General features: G+C 42.1%; 5 protein-coding genes and 1 long non-coding RNA gene across 8 annotated transcripts; 3 read left to right on the top strand and 3 right to left on the bottom strand.

Annotated features, from left to right (window-relative positions):
* Window positions 1-769: 769 nt before the first annotated feature.
* Window positions 770-3,327, bottom strand: pop4 (POP4 homolog, ribonuclease P/MRP subunit). 2 transcript variants are annotated; one of them, XM_076155518.1, is made up of 7 exons: window positions 3,201-3,327; window positions 2,374-2,426; window positions 1,762-1,988; window positions 1,504-1,581; window positions 1,357-1,418; window positions 1,097-1,198; window positions 770-907 (listed from the first exon to the last, which is right to left on the bottom strand). In XM_076155518.1, the coding sequence occupies exons 1-7, from the start codon at window positions 3,226-3,228 to the stop codon at window positions 771-773; spliced, it is 687 nt and encodes a 228-aa protein (XP_076011633.1). In that variant the 5' UTR covers window positions 3,229-3,327; the 3' UTR covers window position 770. The 2 variants fall into 2 exon arrangements, with proteins under 2 accessions (XP_076011633.1, XP_076011632.1); XM_076155517.1 differs by having other exon boundaries at window positions 2,374-2,430; window positions 3,202-3,327.
* Window positions 3,328-3,779: 452 nt separating this feature from the next.
* On the bottom strand, window positions 3,780-5,588 carry LOC143004824 (uncharacterized). Of its 2 annotated transcripts, XR_012963989.1 has the most exons (4): window positions 4,883-5,588; window positions 4,639-4,778; window positions 4,137-4,528; window positions 3,780-3,869 (listed from the first exon to the last, which is right to left on the bottom strand). It is a non-coding gene; the product is annotated as an uncharacterized LOC143004824 (long non-coding RNA). The 2 variants fall into 2 exon arrangements; XR_012963988.1 differs by lacking the exon at window positions 4,883-5,588 and having other exon boundaries at window positions 4,639-4,869.
* Window positions 5,589-7,010: 1,422 nt separating this feature from the next.
* Window positions 7,011-8,471, top strand: LOC143005094 (pleckstrin homology domain-containing family F member 1-like). Its single transcript, XM_076156344.1, has 2 exons — window positions 7,011-7,437; window positions 7,563-8,471. The coding sequence occupies exons 1-2, from the start codon at window positions 7,191-7,193 to the stop codon at window positions 8,141-8,143; spliced, it is 828 nt and encodes a 275-aa protein (XP_076012459.1). The 5' UTR covers window positions 7,011-7,190; the 3' UTR covers window positions 8,144-8,471.
* A 1,716-nt stretch (window positions 8,472-10,187) lies between these two features.
* LOC143004413 (pleckstrin homology domain-containing family F member 1-like) lies at window positions 10,188-11,800 on the top strand. Its single transcript, XM_076155275.1, has 2 exons — window positions 10,188-10,590; window positions 10,716-11,800. Exons 1-2 carry the CDS (start codon window positions 10,344-10,346, stop codon window positions 11,294-11,296), a joined length of 828 nt encoding a protein of 275 aa, XP_076011390.1. The 5' UTR covers window positions 10,188-10,343; the 3' UTR covers window positions 11,297-11,800.
* Window positions 11,801-13,567: 1,767 nt separating this feature from the next.
* LOC143004446 (pleckstrin homology domain-containing family F member 1-like) lies at window positions 13,568-15,103 on the top strand. The gene is made up of 2 exons (XM_076155309.1): window positions 13,568-13,931; window positions 14,057-15,103. Exons 1-2 carry the CDS (start codon window positions 13,685-13,687, stop codon window positions 14,635-14,637), a joined length of 828 nt encoding a protein of 275 aa, XP_076011424.1. The 5' UTR covers window positions 13,568-13,684; the 3' UTR covers window positions 14,638-15,103.
* A 2,283-nt stretch (window positions 15,104-17,386) lies between these two features.
* On the bottom strand, window positions 17,387-19,146 carry rwdd3 (RWD domain containing 3). Its single transcript, XM_076155843.1, has 5 exons — window positions 18,959-19,146; window positions 18,538-18,770; window positions 18,233-18,454; window positions 17,752-17,870; window positions 17,387-17,595 (listed from the first exon to the last, which is right to left on the bottom strand). Exons 1-5 carry the CDS (start codon window positions 19,041-19,043, stop codon window positions 17,481-17,483), a joined length of 774 nt encoding a protein of 257 aa, XP_076011958.1. The 5' UTR covers window positions 19,044-19,146; the 3' UTR covers window positions 17,387-17,480.
* Between the last annotated feature and the right edge of the window lie 568 nt (window positions 19,147-19,714).

Here is a 19,714-nt window from a genome sequence, read left to right as displayed (position 1 = left end):
CCTTTGGGACTTCCAGAGCTCTGTGGTGGAATGGACTACTGTGCAGAATGAGAGGGTTGCCTCTTCTTATGATTATAACATGGTGGTGATATTATAGAGAGAACATCAATGAAATGAATGAAGACCTATCACAGAATTCCAATCTGCAAATCTGCAAAATCATGACCCATCAGGAATGGGCAAAGACAATGTACTTTGATGATAAAACAATACCCCATATTGTCAATATTAAATAACATAGTGTATTAAAATCAGACCCCTCATGAATTGATTGAAGTCTGTTGCTAAGTAAATGTGAAGTAAAATGACTGAGAACTGTAACTGTAGCACAGACAAGGGTTTGAAACATCATACACGCTCAAAACGTCAGGCTTAGTTGAATGATCACGGGGATAATCCTGATTGGTGTGGGGAATAACAGTTTCTCTTTTTGCAGTGTGTCTTCTGTTATTTCTTTATCCTGGATCATAAAGTGACTGCATGTAAAAAAAATCACAGAAATGAATTTATTAACAAAATATTACAAATGTATTTCAATCCAATCAGATCAGTCTTATGATCTCATTCAGCTCAAACTGCCACGTGTCCGGTTAAAGTGGAATAAGTTTCTTTCACTTCCTTTCCATCACCACACCCTTGATTACCAAAATCTAAACATTGCTGCCAATATTGTTGCCATTGCTGCTGATGACCAGAAAGTCCAGTTAAATCCTGCTTGTTGAGTCGTTGTCCACTGTGGCACAGCAGCTCTACACAAACATGAACTGCCATCACAAGTCAATGGTTCCTTTAACTTTAAACTTCTTTGCGGAGCGTTCACTAGCACGATGCTCAAACTTGCTTCCGTAGATGTGTGAAACAAAGCCGCCTATTTCCACTGCAAATACGTTATTCCTCTTTGGCATAACTGTCAAAGGATAGATAAAGGGAGAGAAGAGAACAATGTTAGCCTCAATATCTGAAAGGTGATAACATCATTTACAAGCCATGTGACAGCAACTTCTGACACACAACAACACAGTTAACATCAGTATAAAACAACACAGTGTGGGAATCATGTTGTGTTCAGTGACTGAGGGTCATTGAGCAGCCTAACCTTTGAGTTTGTCCTCTTTGGTGATGATTTTAAAGATGTGTTTTAACTCTTGAACTATAATCCCTGTAGTTCCCACATACGATGGACACTTGGACCGGACCACTGCAGGAATCAACACACAGCAAACTGTTAGTCAAACACTGCTAATAACATCTGTCAGTCAGCGGCTCATTCAGTGGTCAGCGACAAGAAAGAAAATTTCAAACAAAGTGCTGTTAACATCTACTTAGCTACAGAGAAAGTAATGAGCAAAGTTGTACCTGTGATGATGGCACCATGGAAGTCTGCCTTCAGAAGCTTCTGCTGGATCACCTGAGGGTTGCTGTCAAACCAACAGAAATGTTAAGACTGAAAAACCAGAGCGATCAGGTACAATTCATCAAGTACTTATATCCAAAGTGCTTTACCTGGAAGGCTTTAATCCATTGCACAAATCAACAACATACTGTGTCCAGAGCTCATGTAGAGGCAGGAAAAGATCATATCTGCAGTGGAGAGCAAACATTTAAGCTCGTCAAGAAGTCTAGAAACAGAACGGATCACCACTGATAAGCCTGGGGTTCAGATTAGAGTCTAGATTTGTTCTCACAACAGGAGATTTTGTTCTTCAAAACTGTTTATTCTATTATTTCATTGATTTATTTATGACATGATTATCAACTAACCTCTGCTGCTCAGGTTTGATCTGGAAAACTTTCATTTCTCTCTTCTGTCGTGCATTGAGCCCTTTAGCTTTCTTGCTGTTCCTCTTCTTTTTCCCTTTCTTCCCCCTGGTGAAACCGAGTGTCACGGCCTTGTAACGCAGACTTTTCAGATTATGAGATGAATGTAGCTGTGTGCTGTTCCTCAGGAAGGCACCGGTGAAGGCCTCAGCTTTACCGACTGCTTCAGACTGAAAACAGGCAATCATGACATCGGTTATCTGAACTCTCTTCCTCTGCAACATCAAAGGTCCAGACACTTGTTAGTCAGCATTTCAGCCACAACACTTGCAGATTGTGAGAAAGTTTACGAGAGGACCTTATGTCACACAGCATGTATACATGCATTTAACACATTTTTAGAAGATATTGCTATTTCAGACAGTAAATGGTGTACTGTCACTTTAAGAGACATGCTTATTTGCCTACTGGGAGCACTTTCCCTCCATGTATCAGTCTTACTCTTATTTTTGCTTTAGTTGCAGAACAGGGAGGGAAAAACAATGGGTGTGTAAACATATGGACGGTGACACTCATTATCACATCACATGTTGATTGAGAAAAAGGTCTACTCACCTCAACACCAACTAACTTTTCGAGCTGAGATGGAATCTTGGCTTGAACGAGTCCTTCGGTGGAAAAGAAGTTATATGCTCTGTAAATAATACTAGTATCAAACAAACTGGGCTTAGACTACAGTACAAAGCGGCTTTCTATCATTACGTCATCATTATCATCAAGAGCTGTCAAGACAACAAATGTCTGCACTTGTCTTTAAAATGGCTCGTCACAATAAAGTTGATTTCTCATCTTGCTGTGGTAAAGGGGAAAATAGAGAATCAAGTGTGTTGTGACAAGACTAAGGTTTTACTCCCCTTGTTACATATTGTAACACATTGTAACCCTCTCTTTGACTTTATTACATCTCTCAGTTATAAAAACATTGACAATTGTTAGCCAAGGTCACTGCTGCGGCTGATGACAGTATACACTGAAATTATAGCGTTTTCCGTTGCGTTTGTAGTTGTGCTTTTATTTTATTTTAATTTTTTTGGGGGGGCACCACATCTGGTGTGACAGTAAAATGGAACCGTACTTGAACCGACGGATGAATGGCTCCAAAATTAAAAAAATAAAAAGTTTCATTTATCAAATACACCAATATCGGATATGCCGTGTTCATGGGGAGACTGTCAAACTCGTGATGGAACATCAGCTCCAGGTTGTTGAAGATAATGTACAAGAGATTAAAAACATGCAACAAGAACAACAACAACAACTGTGTGGCACACGTGCAACCGCGGAAGATAGACTCAGCACAGCTAACACAGACTCAGATCAGCTAAGACAGATTCAGCTCACACAGACTCAGCTTAGACCGTGTTTGCCATCACACATCTTACCTGGACAGTTTCTATCCTCCTTTTGCATTCTAACGTTGACCTCCTGTCGCTTCCAATAGCTAAATGAAAACACATAGACTGGTCGAGAGTTCTAAAAACACCAACGCAGACCCTGTCTTTCTTCTTCTTGATGATTTATTAAGTTTACGGTTGGCAAACATTGGTGCATTACCGCCACCAACTGGTATGGAGTGTGGAAATACAGTATAAAGAATTAATAGTACTGTATATTTAAAAAGATATCCTCTCCATCAAAAGCTTTTTTTGTAAAATATCTATTAAATCTAATTACATATGTATATATTTCTTCTTATATACATATATAATCATAATTATAAAATTTGTTTCATTTGCTCCAATTCTTGATTGTGCAATTTAAGTGTTTCTTCACTGCCAGTTAAATAAATGAGGCAATACTTCTTCGTCTCGCTGCAGGAGAATGAGCGTCCACATAACCGTTTGGATGTAAATGACCTTAAAACATAAATGGCTTTAAGCAGAAATGACAGCAGATTGTGTGTTTGCTGCAATAGAACGTTTATTGAGTAAATGCAGCAGCTGCTGGTCTCAGCAGTGAATCTGGAATGAAGTGATCAGTTGATCTTCATCTCTTCATGCAGACATAATGCATTCTGTGGCTACAATCAGTGTCATCCCACCTTCCATACTCTGCAAAAAAAAAACCACAAACATCATGTTCAGGGATTTTACAGAGAAAATCTCACTCATCTGAATTGTTTTGTGAACCTTGAATGGTTGAGACATAAAAGTGTACATGTCTCACACACACACACATTGCAGTGTAGTAATCATAACAAACCAAAATCTAAATGGCCTGCGATAGGAAAAAGGTTCCCCACCCCTGGTTGAAGCACTTGACCTGGGAGCTGTTGTCGTTTTGTTAGATCTGGGTTATGAGTTTGTTTTCAGACTTACGTTTAGAATTGGTGTACATACACTTCGTATTGTAGTTATTTGGTTCCCGCCATTGCCAGTTGCTGTAGTGGAATCTGGATCCGTCAGACCACCTCCATCCTAGCCCCCACTGAACAGAAAGCACCAATCAGCCCACAACGCAGTAACCTCAGCTCCCATTGGACAGCTGCTGACCTTCAGTCCGACGCCATACTCAGTTCCTTTTGTTCTTCATTCATTCACCAACCACGATCCATTTGTCCATTCTTTTGTTCTTTTTTTTCTTAACCTATAAGCTCCGATCAAAACAGGACGCATTTTGCGAAATGTCAAGAAAGTCAAACAGGTCAGATGATAAGTTTCTAGAGTAGTGTGAACTGAAGCCAGCACAGCCCGTGATTGTGGCAGCTTTGCTGTAAAGACACAAACACAAATGAGAGTGTTAACACAATGAGCTCATACTTACTGTGAATTACCATGTTAATCAGTATGTGTGTGTGTGCGCGCTCGTGCATTGCATCACCTTTGCCTCCCACCAGTTCTCGTGTCTTAATATTCCCATGCAGTGCCCCCCTTCAAATCTCTTCCGGTAGCGGTTACACGGCTTCAGCTTGAGGTTTCTACAGTCGTAATCCAACGTCCAGGGACGTGGATTAGCAAGAGCTGGAGGACAAGAAATGAAGATTTTCACTTAATACAAGAAACAAACTGAAAATAGAAATTGAGAGAAAATTGCATTAAAAAAAACAAAAGAATTCAATAATGACCCTCCACTTGCACATCTGATGTCAAAATGATCATTTGCTTTGCTGGCTCTGTAAACACACTGTGTTTGTTTATGGGTTTGTCCATGCAGGAAGTGTGAAAACAGTGGTGACTTTGCTAGTTCAGTGGTTCCCAAAGGAACAACATTTTCTTGCGACAAGAGAGAAAATTTGAAGTTGAAAGCAAAAATGCTGATACTAAAAGTAACGCAGTTTTGGGAACCCCTGTGCTAGTTTACAGCACAGCAGTCAGATCCGGTTCTCAGGTGAAAGCGGTCCCTCCTTCGCCTACGGCAGCAGTTAACCAGCAAACACACAGAGACAAATGTGCCAAATATCCACAGTGTTTACTTAATGAGCTCATGCTGTGACTTGGCATGCCAATCTGTGTGTGTGCATGTGTTTGGAGTCCAAGGTCTTAAAACAAAAATGTTTTGGATTCAGTCCCAGGACAAAGGATTTGATCAGTGTCAGCATGCAAAGTCTAAATTGATGAGCACATTGATTGAGGCTTAAAGAACACAGTAAAAGAAACAAACAAACTAAGCACAGAATCACATTCTCTCTTCCCAGGGTGCATCTGATGTCTGTATTTTGTCCAGCATGCATTACTGATCTCTGGGCACCAGCACAGATACCCAGACTCAACAACCACCATGGCTGAGTTCAGATGAAGATCTGACCTGACCACTGTTCCTCACCAACAATTAAAGTTCAAGTCTACAGCCCAACATGGGAGGCAGTGGCTCAGTGGTTAGTGCTTCTGCTTGGGAACCGGAGGGTTGCCGGTTCGAGCCCCTGCCAAGGTGCCCCTGAGCAAGGCACTGAACCCTCAATTGCTCCCCCCTCTGCGAAGGGTGGTAATGTAATGTAAGTCACTTTGGATAAAAGTGTCTGCCAAATCATTGTAATGTAAGGTAACATGGAGAGCTGCCATTTCCCATGTTTCCACTTGTAAACGTGAACTCTTGTAAACTCTTCATTCATCAGTCTGTCATCATAATAAACTGGGAATTTCCAAGTTGCTCACATCTGCTGGGAAATGTCCTGAAACACGCATTTCACGTTGTTTTAGTCAGTGAGTTGTTGTTTTAGATAGTCAAACCTGTCAAACCTGCTTGTCTTCTATTTGACGCATTACAATTACAGGGAACAAGGAAATGTTTTCAGTAGTTTTCGTAGAGAGAGCACTGTCCTTGCAAAGATGACGCAATAACAGAGCTCAAAGCCAAAAATTGTTCAAAAGAAAGCATATGCCTTGTACACCTCTTAGGTCCAGAATATATGAATGACATGCTAATAGAGTATAGACCCAGTAGAGCTCTGAGATCTACTGACTTAGGTCAGATAGTGGAGCCCAGAGTTTAAACGAGACATGGTGAAGCAGCTTTTAGCTGTTATGCTGCACACAACTGGAAAAACTACCAGCAGAACTGAAATCAGCCCAAACTGTAACCACTTTTAAATCCAGGTTAAAAACATTCCTCTTTCAATCTGCTTATGGCTGAGCACTTTAAATAATTTTAAAGCGTAATACTATAAAGCCTCTTAATTGTGCTATATTATTTTTTTCTTTTGCCTTTGTTTTCCCAACTCTTCTTTGTTTTTACTTTCAACTGTATGCTGCTCTTTTAAATGCCTTGTCTTTATGTAAAGCACATTGAGTTGCCTGTGGTATGAAATGCATTACATTACATTATGAGCATTTAGCAGACGCTTTCATCCAAAGCGACTAACATTACATTACCACCCAGTAAGTTACAGAGGGGGGAACAATGGAGGGTTCGATGCCTTGCTCAGGGGCACCTCGGCAGGGACTCGAACCGGCGACCCTCCGGTTCCCAAGCGGAAGCACTACCCACTGAGCCACTGCCTCCCATGTTGGGCTGTAGACTTGAACTTTAATTGTTGGTGAGGAACAGTGAAAGATGCCTTGCCTTGCCTTGCCTTAAACTGGGGGCAGGAATGCTGAAGAACTGCCGCTCCTGTGGTGAGACTGAAGGCTGGCACAGAGCTGAGCTGTTAACAGGCAGGGTGGAGCAGGCAGTTTACCGGAGCTGAGACAACAACATGGAGGCTGGGCGCTTGAAAAATTTCCACATCTTTCAGGTTGAACATGCTCCTCCTTTTAGCGTCAGTGATAGTCGTGATTGTACTTCCCCTGCAGGGTTCGTCTCCCTATTTAAGAGACAGATCATGACAACATTCAACAGCATAGACAGATCAGCACAACAGCAGAGCTACTGTCGGACTACAGCTATTCAAGAAAGATATTAGTTCATTTCTGTTCATCAAGTGATATTCAGGCACAATGGTGGACCAGTCTACATTTTCTCGGGAGAACCGTGAGCGGATCCAGGCAGTGGAGAACTCATTTGGCCCATCAGGGAGGTCCCTGTACCACCCAGGTCGGTTTCTGATAGGAGAGGGGCGCTTAAGGAAGCAGAGCCGTCGGAGGCCACAGCCAAAGATTTTCTACCTTTTCAATGATGTGATGGTGTACGGCAGCATCATTCTGAACGGCCGCTGGCACAAGAAACAGAAGATCATACCTCTAGGTGAGAAATCCACTGTCCACTCAGATAATGATACAGAGTTTGCAGTTGCTAAGTGAACATGAAATCAATAATTAGAAACTGTTGATGGCCCATGTGTTTTAACATCATGTTGTTTCTTATTTCAGAGGACATCCAGCTGGAGGACTTGGAGGATAGTGCTCGAATGAAGAACCAGTGGCTGATACGTACACCACGCAAGTCCTTCTATGTGGCAGCTGCCTCGTACGAAGAGAAGCAGGACTGGATTAAACATATAGAGGACTGCCGTACCAGGTGGCTGCAGGGGGGTGTTTGCAGACCAAGCTCCGATTTCGCTGTTACCTGGATCCCAGATAAAGCCTCCGCAATCTGCATGCGTTGTTGTAGCAGGTTCACAGCTACCCAACGTCGACACCACTGCCGAAACTGTGGTTATCTGGTCTGTGCTTCCTGCTCCAAGCAGCGGACAGTGATTGGACATATTCACCCCACTAAACAAGTGAGGGTCTGCTCAAAGTGTCACACAACGAAGGAAGCAGAAGCCAAAGAGATACCTCGCTGGAGGGGAGACAGCACTGAAAGTATGTGTACAGATGAGGATGATGTGGTTGCACCCACTGATGTTGAGGACAAAGAGGAGTCAATGGAGGATCAAAGTCCCAGCAGGTGGCTGGACTCTCGCATCGTGACTTACGGTTACCTGAAACCAGAGCATAGGAGGCCATAGAGAAGGGGATTTCAGCTTGTTCACCATCATTACAAGCATTGGACAACCTGTATGACCACATTGTTTTCTAACTATAACAGAGTTGAACTTCGGAGATTTCTTTTGATAGAGGTGTAGAGAAGTGTGCTTAACAGTTGTACGAGAGCACATGTAGTTGTCGGAGGGAAAGACAGCACTAAAAACTCACAATGATGAATTAATTAACTTAATTTCACTGTTTTGTATTTCTTCTTTTTTGTAGCTATTTGTTGAATTATTTATTTGAAGCAAACATTTTACATGACATTGTACATACAATTGTTGGATCTTTTGGAGATCATTTTTTATACAGACAGAGGTGGAAAAGGAGAGAGAGTGAAAGAGAGAAAGAAGGACAGCTGCACTATCAATGGTATAAAAAGAACTCGATAATGCTTTTTATTTCCTTCTAAATCACATCAATTCTTCTGATTGACATTTCTATTTCAAATGCACTACAAAAAATAAAGCACTTCAAGACCAAATGTTTTGTTTGTTGTGATTATACATGACAGTATCACAGAATAGTACTAAAGAAAATGAATACAGATTGCTGATGCGTCACCCTGGATTATTGTTTCTCCTCATTTGCTCCTTTGACTGCTAAGGCAGCTGACACATGAAGGAACACTCACCAATCATGAGGATATAGAGACCAAACCTAAAACCAATTGAATGAGCTTACCTAGTGGTTCCCAAACTTTTTCTTTCGCGCCCCCCTTGTATAGATCCAAAGTTTTTCTGGGCCCCCCAGAAGGGGCGGGGGGAGGGGGGTTTAAAACTATACGGGACAGGTGTTCGGTGTAACGTAAACAAATTTAAAGTGTAGCATTCCCTGTCAAATAAATGAATGCACCAGCACAGATACCCAGACTCAACAACCACCATGGCTGAGTTCAGATGAAGATCTGACCCTAACACTGATCCTCACCCACAGTTTAAGTTCAAGTCTACAGCCCAACATGGAGAGCTGCCATTTACCATGTTTCCACTTGTGAACATGAACTCTTGTACACTTGTAAACTCTTCATTCATCAGTCTGTCATCATAATAAACTTGGGATATCCAAGTTGCTCACATGTGCTGGGAAATTTCCTGAAACATTTGAAACAATTAGCTCCCAACACGCATTTCACATTGTTACCGTCAGTGAGCTGTTGTTTTAGATAAGGTGTCAAACCTGCTTGTCTTCTATTTGATGCATTACAGCTACAGTGAACAAGGACATGTTTTCAATAGTTTTCGTAGAGAGAGCACTGTATAGATGACGCAATAACAGAGCTCAAAGCCAAAAATTGTTCAAAACAAGCAAACGCCTTGTGTTACTGCACGTAGGTGACAGGAATAGTGAAGTATACATGGTGCTCTGTAATACATTTCAACATAAACCATGCATTCATTTCAAGAGATGTAGTCAGAATCTAAACCATCAACAGATATATAAACAGTATTTACTATTTTGAAATCCATTATGTTGTGTATATATTGTGTTAGTAGTGATCTGTGTAGAGGAGTAATGTGTTCAGCTCTCCTCTGAATTTTGTTACTTGTACCTGTGACATGCAATGACAATAAAGTTGAATATAATCTAATCTGATCTTCTCCTGCAGCTCCTATTGCACACCCAAGAGGAGAGGGAATGTTTCTTTAAATTGCCCCCCCCAAGATTCTTTTCTTTTCCTTATATGTTAGGAGTTTTGGGGGGTTTTCCACATTATCGCCATCAGCTGGTATGGAGTGTGGAACAGGATATCTTAATAATCAACTACTGTCCTGGATGTTAGTACTGGATGTTAGGATAACCACTGGTTTCCTAGCAGTACACTGGGGCCAGGAATGCTGAAGATCTGCTGCTCCTGTGGTGAGACTGAAGGCTGGCACAGAGCTGAGCTGTGAACAGGCAGGGTGGAGCAGGCAGTTTACCGGAGCTGAGACAACAACAAGGAGGCTGTGCGGTTGAAAAATTTCCACATCTTTCAGGTTGAACATGCTCCTCCTTTTAGCGTCAGTGATAGTCGTGATAGTACTTCCCCTGCAGGGTTCGTCTCCCTATTTAAGAGACAGATCATGACAACATTCAACAGCATAGACAGATCAGCACAACAGCAGAGCTACTGTCGGACTGCAGCTATTCAAGAAAGATATTAGTTCATTTCTGTTCATCAAGTGATATTCAGGAACAATGGTGGACCAGTCTACATTTTCTCGGGAGAACCGTGAGCGGATCCAGGCAGTGGAGAACTCATTTGGCCCATCAGGGAGGTCCCTGTACCACCCAGGTCGGTTTCTGATAGGAGAGGGGCGCTTAAGGAAGCAGAACCGTCGGAGGCCACAGCCAAAGATTTTCTACCTTTTCAATGATGTGATGGTGTACGGCAGCATCATTCTGAACGGCCGCTGGCACAAGAAACAGAAGATCATACCTCTAGGTGAGAAATCCACTGTCCACTCAGATAATGATACAGAGTTTGCAGTTGCTAAGTGAACATGAAATCAATAATTAGAAACTGTTGATGGCCCATGTGTTTTAACATCATGTTGTTTCTTATTTCAGAGGACATCCAGCTGGAGGACTTGGAGGATAGTGCTCGAATGAAGAACCAGTGGCTGATACGTACACCACGCAAGTCCTTCTATGTGGCAGCTGCCTCGTACGAAGAGAAGCAGGACTGGATTAAACATATAGAGGACTGCCGTACCAGGTGGCTGCAGGGGGGTGTTTGCAGACCAAGCTCCGATTTCGCTGTTACCTGGATCCCAGATAAAGCCTCCGCAATCTGCATGCGTTGTTGTAGCAAGTTCACAGCTACCCAACGTCGACACCACTGCCGAAACTGTGGTTATCTGGTCTGTGCTTCCTGCTCCAAGCAGCGAACAGTGATTGGACATATTCACCCCACTAAACAAGTGAGGGTCTGCTCAAAGTGTCACACGACGAAGGAAGCAGAAGCCAAAGAGATACCTCGCTGGAGGGGAGACAGCACTGAAAGTATGTGTACAGATGAGAATGATGTGGTTGCACCCACTGATGTTGAGGACAAAGAGGAGTCAATGGAGGATCAAAGTCCCAGCAGGTGGCTGGACTCTCGCACCCTGACTTATGTTTACCTGAAACCAGAGCATAGGAGGCCATAGAGAAGGGGGTTTCAGTTTGTTTACAATCATTACAAGCATTGGACAACCTGTATGACCACATTGTTTTCTAACTATAACAGAGTTGAACTTCGGAGATTTCTTTTGATAGAGGTGTAGAGAAGTGTGCTTAACAGTTGTATGAGAGCACATGTAGTTGTCGGAGGGAAAGACAGCACTAAAAACTCACAATGATGAATTAATTAACTTAATTTCACTGTTTTGTATTTCTTCTTTTTTATAGCTATTTGTTTGAATTATTTATTTGAAGCAAACATTTTACATGACATTGTACATACAATTGTTGGATCTTTTGGAGATCATTTTTTATACAGACAGAGGTGGAAAAGGAGAGAGAGTGAAAGAGAGAAAGAAGGACAGCTGCACTATCAATGGTATAAAAAGAACTCGATAATGCTTTTTATTTCCTTCTAAATCACATCAATTCTTCTGATTGACATTTCTATTTCAAATGCACTACAAACAATAAAGCACTTCAAGACCAAATGTTTTGTTTGTTGTGATTATACATGACAGTATCACAGAATAGTACTAAAGAAAATGAATACAGATTGCTGATGCGTCACCCTGGATTATTGTTTCTCCTCATTTGCTCCTTTGACTTCTCAGGCAGCTGACACATGAAGGAACACTCACCAATCATGAGGATATAGAGACCAAACCTAAAACCAATTGAATGAGCTTACCTAGTGGTTCCCAAACTTTTTCTTTCGCGCCCCCCTTGTATAGATCCAAAGTTTTTCTGGGCCCCCAAGAAGGGGCGGGGGGAGGGGGGTTTAAAACTATACGGGACAGGTGTTCGGTTTAACGTAAACAAATTTAAAGTGTAGCATTCCCTGTCAAATAAATGAATGCACCAGCACAGATACCCAGACTCAACAACCACCATGGCTGAGTTACATTACATTACATTACGATCATTGGGCAGACGCTTTTATCCAAAGCGACTTACATTACATTACCACCCTTCGCAGAGGGGGGAGCAATTGAGGGTTCGGTGCCTTGCTCAGGGGCACCTCGGCAGGGGCTCCAACCGGCGACCCTCCGGTTCCCAAGCAGAAGCACTACCCACTGAGCCACTGCCTCCCTCCCCAGATGAAGATCTGACTCTAACACTGATCCTCACCCACAGTTTAAGTTCAAGTCTACAGCCCAACATGGAGAGCTGCCATTTACCATGTTTCCACTTGTGAACATGAACTCTTGTACACTTGTAAACTCTTCATTCATCAGTCTGTCATCATAATAAACTTGGGATATCCAAGTTGCTCACATGTGCTGGGAAATTTCCTGAAACTTTTGAAACAATTAGCTCCCAACACGCATTTCACATTGTTACCGTCAGTGAGCTGTTGTTTTAGATAAGGTGTCAAACCTGCTTGTCTTCTATTTGATGCATTACAGCTACAGTGAACAAGGACATGTTTTCAATAGTTTTCGTAGAGAGAGCACTGTATAGATGACGCAATAACAGAGCTCAAAGCCAAAAATTGTTCAAAACAAGCAAACGCCTTGTGTTACTGCACGTAGGTGACAGGAATAGTGAAGTATACATGGTGCTCTGTAATACATTTCAACATAAACCATGCATTAATTTCAAGAGATGTAGTCAGAATCTAAACCATCAACAGATATATAAACAGTATTTACTATTTTGAAATCCATTATGTTGTGTATATATTGTGTTAGTAGTGATCTGTGTAGAGGAGTAATGTGTTCAGCTCTCCTCTGAATTTTGTTACTTGTACCTGTGACATGCAATGACAATAAAGTTGAATATAATCTAATCTGATCTTCTCCTGCAGCTCCTATTGCACACCCAAGAGGAGAGGGAATGTTTCTTTAAATTGCCTCCCCCAAGATTCTTTTCTTTTCCTTATATGTTAGGAGTTTTGGGGGGTTTTCCACATTATCGCCATCAGCTGGTATGGAGTGTGGAACAGGATATCTTAATAATCAACTACTGTCCTGGATGTTAGTACTGGATGTTAGGATAACCACTGGTTTCCTAGCAGTACACTGGGGCCAGGAATGCTGAAGATCTGCTGCTCCTGTGGTGAGACTGAAGGCTGGCACAGAGCTGAGCTGTGAACAGGCAGGGTGGAGCAGGCAGTTTACCGGAGCTGAGACAACAACAAGGAGGCTGAGCGGTTGAAAAATTTCCACATCTTTCAGGTTGAACATGCTCCTCCTTTTAGCGTCAGTGATAGTCGTGATAGTACTTCCCCTGCAGGGTTCGTCTCCCTAGACAGATCATGACAACATTCGACAGCATAGACAGATCAGCACAACAGCAGAGCTACTGTCGGACTGCAGCTATTCAAGAAAGATATTAGTTCATTTCTGTTCATCAAGTGATATTCAGGCACAATGGTGGACCAGTCTACATTTTCTCGGGAGAACCGTGAGCGGATCCAGGCAGTGGAGAACTCATTTGGCCCATCGGGGAGGTCCCTGTACCACCCAGGTCGGTTTCTGATAGGAGAGGGGCGCTTAAGGAAGCAGAACCGTCGGAGGCCACAGCCAAAGATTTTCTACCTTTTCAATGATGTGATGGTGTACGGCAGCATCATTCTGAACGGCCGCTGGCACAAGAAACAGAAGATCATACCTCTAGGTGAGAAATCCACTGTCCACTCAGATAATGATACAGAGTTTGCAGTTGCTAAGTGAACATGAAATCAATAATTAGAAACTGTTGATGGCCCATGTGTTTTAACATCATGTTGTTTCTTATTTCAGAGGACATCCAGCTGGAGGACTTGGAGGATAGTGCTCGAATGAAGAACCAGTGGCTGATACGTACACCACGCAAGTCCTTCTATGTGGCAGCTGCCTCGTACGAAGAGAAGAAGGACTGGATTAAACATATAGAGGACTGCCGTACCAGGTGGCTGCAGGGGGGTGTTTGCAGACCAACCTCCGATTTCGCTGTTACCTGGATCCCAGATAAAGCCTCCGCAATCTGCATGCGTTGTTGTAGCAAGTTCACAGCTACCCAACGTCGACACCACTGCCGAAACTGTGGTTATCTGGTCTGTGCTTCCTGCTCCAAGCAGCGAACAGTGATTGGACATATTCACCCCACTAAACAAGTGAGGGTCTGCTCAAAGTGTCACACGACGAAGGAAGCAGAAGCCAAAGAGATACCTTGCTGGAGGGGAGACAGCACTGAAAGTATGTGTACAGATGAGAATGATGTGGTTGCACCCACTGATGTTGAGGACAAAGAGGAGTCAATGGAGGACCAAAGTCCCAGCAGGTGGCTGGACTCTCGCACCCTGACTTATGTTTACCTGAAACCAGAGCATAGGAGGCCATAGAGAAGGGGGTTTCAGTTTGTTTACAATCATTACAAGCATTGGACAACCTGTATGACCACATTCTTTCTAACTATAACAGAGTTGAACTTCAGAGATTTCTTTTGATAGAGGTGTAGAGAAGTGTGCTTAACAGTTGTACTTGCTGTACGGAAAGACAGCGCTAAAAACTCTCAATGATAAATTAATTTACTTAATTTCATTGCTTTTTTTTTTTTCTATTTGTTTTTATTGAAGCAAACATTTTACATGACATTGTGCATGCAATTGTTGGATCTTTTCGAGATATTTTTTTATACAGAAAGAGGGGGAAGAGGAGAGAGAGAGAGAGAGAGAAAGAAGGAAAGCTTCACTATCAAGTAGTCACTATCTGATAATGCTTTTTATTTCCTTCTAAATCACATCAATTCTTCTGATTGACATTTGTATTTCAAATGTACTATAAACAATAAAGCACTTGAAGACCAAATGTTTTGTTTGTTGTGAGTATACATGACAGTACAACAAAATAGTACTAAAGAAAATGAATTGTGATTGCTGATGCGTCACTCTGGATTATTGTTTCTCCTCATTTGCTCGTTTGACTCCTCGGGCAGCTGGCACTCATCAATCATAAGGATAGAGAGACCAAACCTAAAATCAATTGAATATGCTAACCCAGTGGTTCCCAAACTTTCGCGCCCCCCTTGGGGGAGTTGGGAGGGAGTTAAAACAATAGGGGACGGCTGTTCGGTGTAACGTAAACAGATTTAAAGTGTAGCATTCCCTGTCCAATAAATGAATGCATCAGCACAGATACCCAGACTCAACAACCACCATGGCTGAGTTCAGATGAAGATCTGACCCTAACACTGATCCTCACCCACAATTTAAAGTTGGTGCCATTTCCCATGTTTCCACTGATGGGAAATATAAAGCTGCTCAGGGAATCTTGCTAATTCCACCTCCAAAATCAAGAAAGAGCTGGCATTGGTGAGGTTGATGCCTATGGGTGGAGGACTGGTGGTGTGTTACAGTTATCTCTTTGTTCATCAGTCTGTTGTCATAACTAACCGGGATATGACAAGTTGCTGGGAAATTGCCATGCATTTCACATTGTTACCGTCAGTTTTGAATATGGTATCAAACCTGCTCGTCTTCTATCTGACAAATTACAACCTTCAAGGAACAAGGAAATGTTTTCATTAGTTTTCAAGAAGAGAGCACTCCTCGCATAGATGAGGCAATAACAGCGCTCAAAGACAAACAATTGTTCAAAACAAGCAAAATCCTTGTGTTACTGCACATAGATGACAGGACTGATGTATGGAGTATGTATGTATGAAGTATACATGGTGCTCTGAAATACAACATAACGACTTAAGCCATTTCAAGAGATGTAGTCAGAATCTAAACCATTAACAGATTCATAAACAGTATTTACTATTTTGAAATCCATTATGTTCTGTATGCTTTTTTGTAGTGATCTGTGTAGAGGAGTGATGTCTTTAGCTCTTCTTCTCCTGAGGCTCCTATTACACCCGAGAGGAGAACGAACCTCTCGTTGAATTCCCTCTCCCAAGACTCCTTTCTTACCCTTATATGTTAGGAGTTTGGGGAGTTTTGCGTCAGGAACCGTCTGTTGCTGTGGGCCTCTAGAGTTCTTTGAGACATTGTATGTGATATTGGGCTAGTGCAAATAAACTTGACTTGACATTTGGTTAGAACAGATTAATTTATGTTGTAGAATGATCCACAGCCACTGAAATTTGGGGAGGAATATAATAATAATGATGCTTTTTATTTATAGGTAACTTTCGAAGCACTCAAGCACAGTGGAAAAATAAGCAGCAATGAATCAAAACGACATGAAATCAAACAACACACAAGTAGAGAAGAGAGAGAGAGAGAAGATGTGTACAGTATGTGTTAAGGTTTAGGTGAAATTTGACCCTAACACTGATCCTCACCCATAATTCAAGTGCAAGTCTACAGCCCAACATGGAGAGCTGCCATTTCTCATGTTTCACTGATGGGAAAAATAAAGCTGCTCAATGAATCTTGCCAATTCCAGCTCCAAAATCGAGGAAGAGTTGGCATTGGTGAGGTTGATGCCTATAGGTGGAGGACTGGTGGTGTGTTACAGTAAACTATTCGTTCATCAATCTGTCATCAATACAAACTTGGAATTTTTAAATTGCGCACCTGCTGGGAAATGTCAAAACAATTACCTCAACTGGCTTTTCATGTTGTTACCGTCAGTGAGTTATTGCTGATTATGGTGTCAAACCTACTCTTCCTCTATCTGACGCATCACAGCTGCAAGGAACAAGGAAATGTCTCTTATATTCCTCTGTCACTTGATTGACAGCTTTGAAGAGGCTTACTAAACTTAATGTCTTCAACAGCTTTCATAAAGATTGAAGTTAGTGGTTCTTTTTAATTTATACTTGTAGAGCACCTTTCATTCATACATATATACATACACAAAATAATGTGAAATAATAAACACTGAGTTAGCACAGATGAAAGGACAACTAGGTTTAACCCCTTAAAGCCCAATGTTAAAGCTCGCCTGTATATTTGGCTTGTTATTTATGCTTATAACTCTTTATAAACTCTGAAATGCTGTTGTGTTGAGGGAAAACAAACTCACTGCTGCTGTATTTTTAATATCAATGATGTCTAGTCCCCTAATTGTCTTCCTGAGATTATTGCTGACAATAAATAAGCAAGCTACAGTTAAAAAAGTAGAATATACTTTATCGAGAAATTGTCAAACAAGTTCAAACTTTGGTGTTGCTGTAAACATTCAATATATTTTATTTTTCAAAAGGTTGTAACCAAAGCTGACAACAGTAAACCAGTCAGCCAGTTAATAATGTTAGTATCTGCTGGTAAAGTTCAGTCCTGTTGATTTCCTGGAATGCGGCCATCAGCTCTGATACAGACTGGTACTGCTTCATTAGAAAACCTTGAGGACTGAGCAAGAGAAAGAAAGACACACGTACACACACACACACACACACACACACACACACACACACACGTCAGTCTTCCTTCTGGACGCTGACATTTCTTGGCTGACGTTAATGCTGCAGTTCTATTACACCGCTGGCATCTGTTTATGATCCATACCAATGTTTACGGGGCGGGGATGACGGGGTTTCACTGAGAATCTTCATCTTTCTCTCTTTGCACTTCCTGCCTGAAGAATCGACATCCACGTTCACAGTCTTCAGCAGGTGACAGAACTCCTGAAGAGAAGACACACAAACAGTACAGCAAGAAAGACCCCATACTGCATTTCACTCTGCTCTCTCATCTCAGCCTGTCCTGTAGAGATGAAGACTCTGTCCTGCTCAAAACCAATACCTTACGCTCCTCTTATTATTATCTGTCTCTCTCTCTCTCCTCAGCCTTCTTTCTCTCTCAACCCAACCGGTCAAGGCACATGGCCTCCCAGTTCTGCTGAAGGTTTCTTCCCATTTAAGGGGAGTTTTTTTCTTGTGGCTGTCACCAAGTGCTTGCTGCTGGGGGAAAATTAAAGAGTGCAGTCTCGACTTGCTCTATGTGTCTAAGTGTCTTCAGATAACCTTTGTTGTGAATTGAATAGTACCTTGATATGCTGTCTGTCGCCCTGGAGAACAATCAGTATATACTGTCCCAGTAACAACCTTCCAGTCAGCTGAAGCTGCTGAGTCCAGCGTTCCAAAAGTCGAACGTAGCGGTTTTGAGATCGGATGTGATCCAACAGTAGCACTGCAGTCCACTCTGCATCTGTTTCTGTCTCTGGCACTTCCCCCTCACCTCCTCTTTCCTCTGTCACCTCCACACACTCCTACAGGCAAAACAACAAACATTTGGTTATTTACCGACATGAATGCTTTCACTTCATTATATCCATCCCATCCCCATCTGTACCTGTAGCCACACAACCAGCTGATGAACCATTGGTTCTCCTTGTAAGGCTCCTGCTTGATCCAGTAGCTGCTGCCTGATTCTGGAACACTCATTTCTGGAAAGGCCAGTAGAGGTAACGGAGATGTCGGGAGGACAGGAGGGGTAGTCAGGGTGCAAAACAAACAACAGACTCACCTCCACCCCTCTTTCTCCTCCTGTAGAGGTCTTTATTTTGATTATGAGTCCATCTTCACCTAGAAGGTCAACAGTAAAGCAAACCACGTAAACTCACAAGATTGACATCCTCAAAACTGAAAACTGGTGTACGTTCTGGGGTATAAAAAAAACATTAGCTGATTTTGTTCCATCTACTGCTGAAAACGTCTATAAAGAAGTATTCACAATAAAGTACTGATGAGTTGTCTGAACCTTGCTAACTAACCAGACTGTTGGATTATCTGAAACTCTCCTTCTCCGCAGTAAATTGATGATAAAACAGAAACCTCCTCTAAAGCAGGCTCAAGCATTTTTCAGCTTGTCTGTAAAACAATCCAGTCAAGTTGTAATAACGTTCATGCTTTTGTTTACATGTATATTGTGGTCCGAACTCTTCTATCGTCCGGGTGGATTCAGGTAGCGAGTTCCTACGTTCCGCTTCCTTTGGTGAAGTGACGCCGTCCTTGCTAGAGAGACTGCGCGTCAAGACAGCACGTCCTTTGAAACTCCGCGTTCAAATCAGCCGTCTCTCTCTGCATTTGAGTGAACGCGTATTCTCACTTTTATGGTACATGCGTTGAAACGGAATTCGATAAAGTTTGCGCAAGAATTCACAAGTGACTACGTCCGTTTTTTTTCTTCAAATTAAGCCGGTAACACGTGGTATATAAAATCTAAATCCATACCATGAATTTCAGAGGAGCCACATATTCCAGCAAATTCCAGCATTTGCCTCCTGCTTAGGGGAATACTATCTTTCAAGTTCCAGCCATCTGCTGTGTGCAAGTCAGCTGAACATATATGAAAAGTAAGGATCCGTGGCTGAAGATCTGAAGAGCTACCAAAAAACATCTTATCACCATTCGACATGAATGGTGCATTCTGTGTAAATGCAACATTTCTGACTGCTTCAGCAGCCAGTGTGGATTAAACATTGGCAGATTTTGGGCAGGGACAGGAATTTCCTGATGCTCTGTGCCTG

This window comes from Genypterus blacodes, unplaced genomic scaffold, assembly GCF_046128005.1.
Source record: "Genypterus blacodes isolate CSIRO-AG114 ecotype Tasmania unplaced genomic scaffold, CSIRO-AGI_Gbla_v1 ptg000067l_1, whole genome shotgun sequence".
In the NCBI taxonomy this organism is placed as follows: Eukaryota; Metazoa; Chordata; class Actinopteri; order Ophidiiformes; family Ophidiidae; genus Genypterus; species Genypterus blacodes.
The sequence above is the reverse complement of the archived record's forward strand: the minus strand, read 5'-3'. Positions and strand labels throughout refer to the sequence as shown.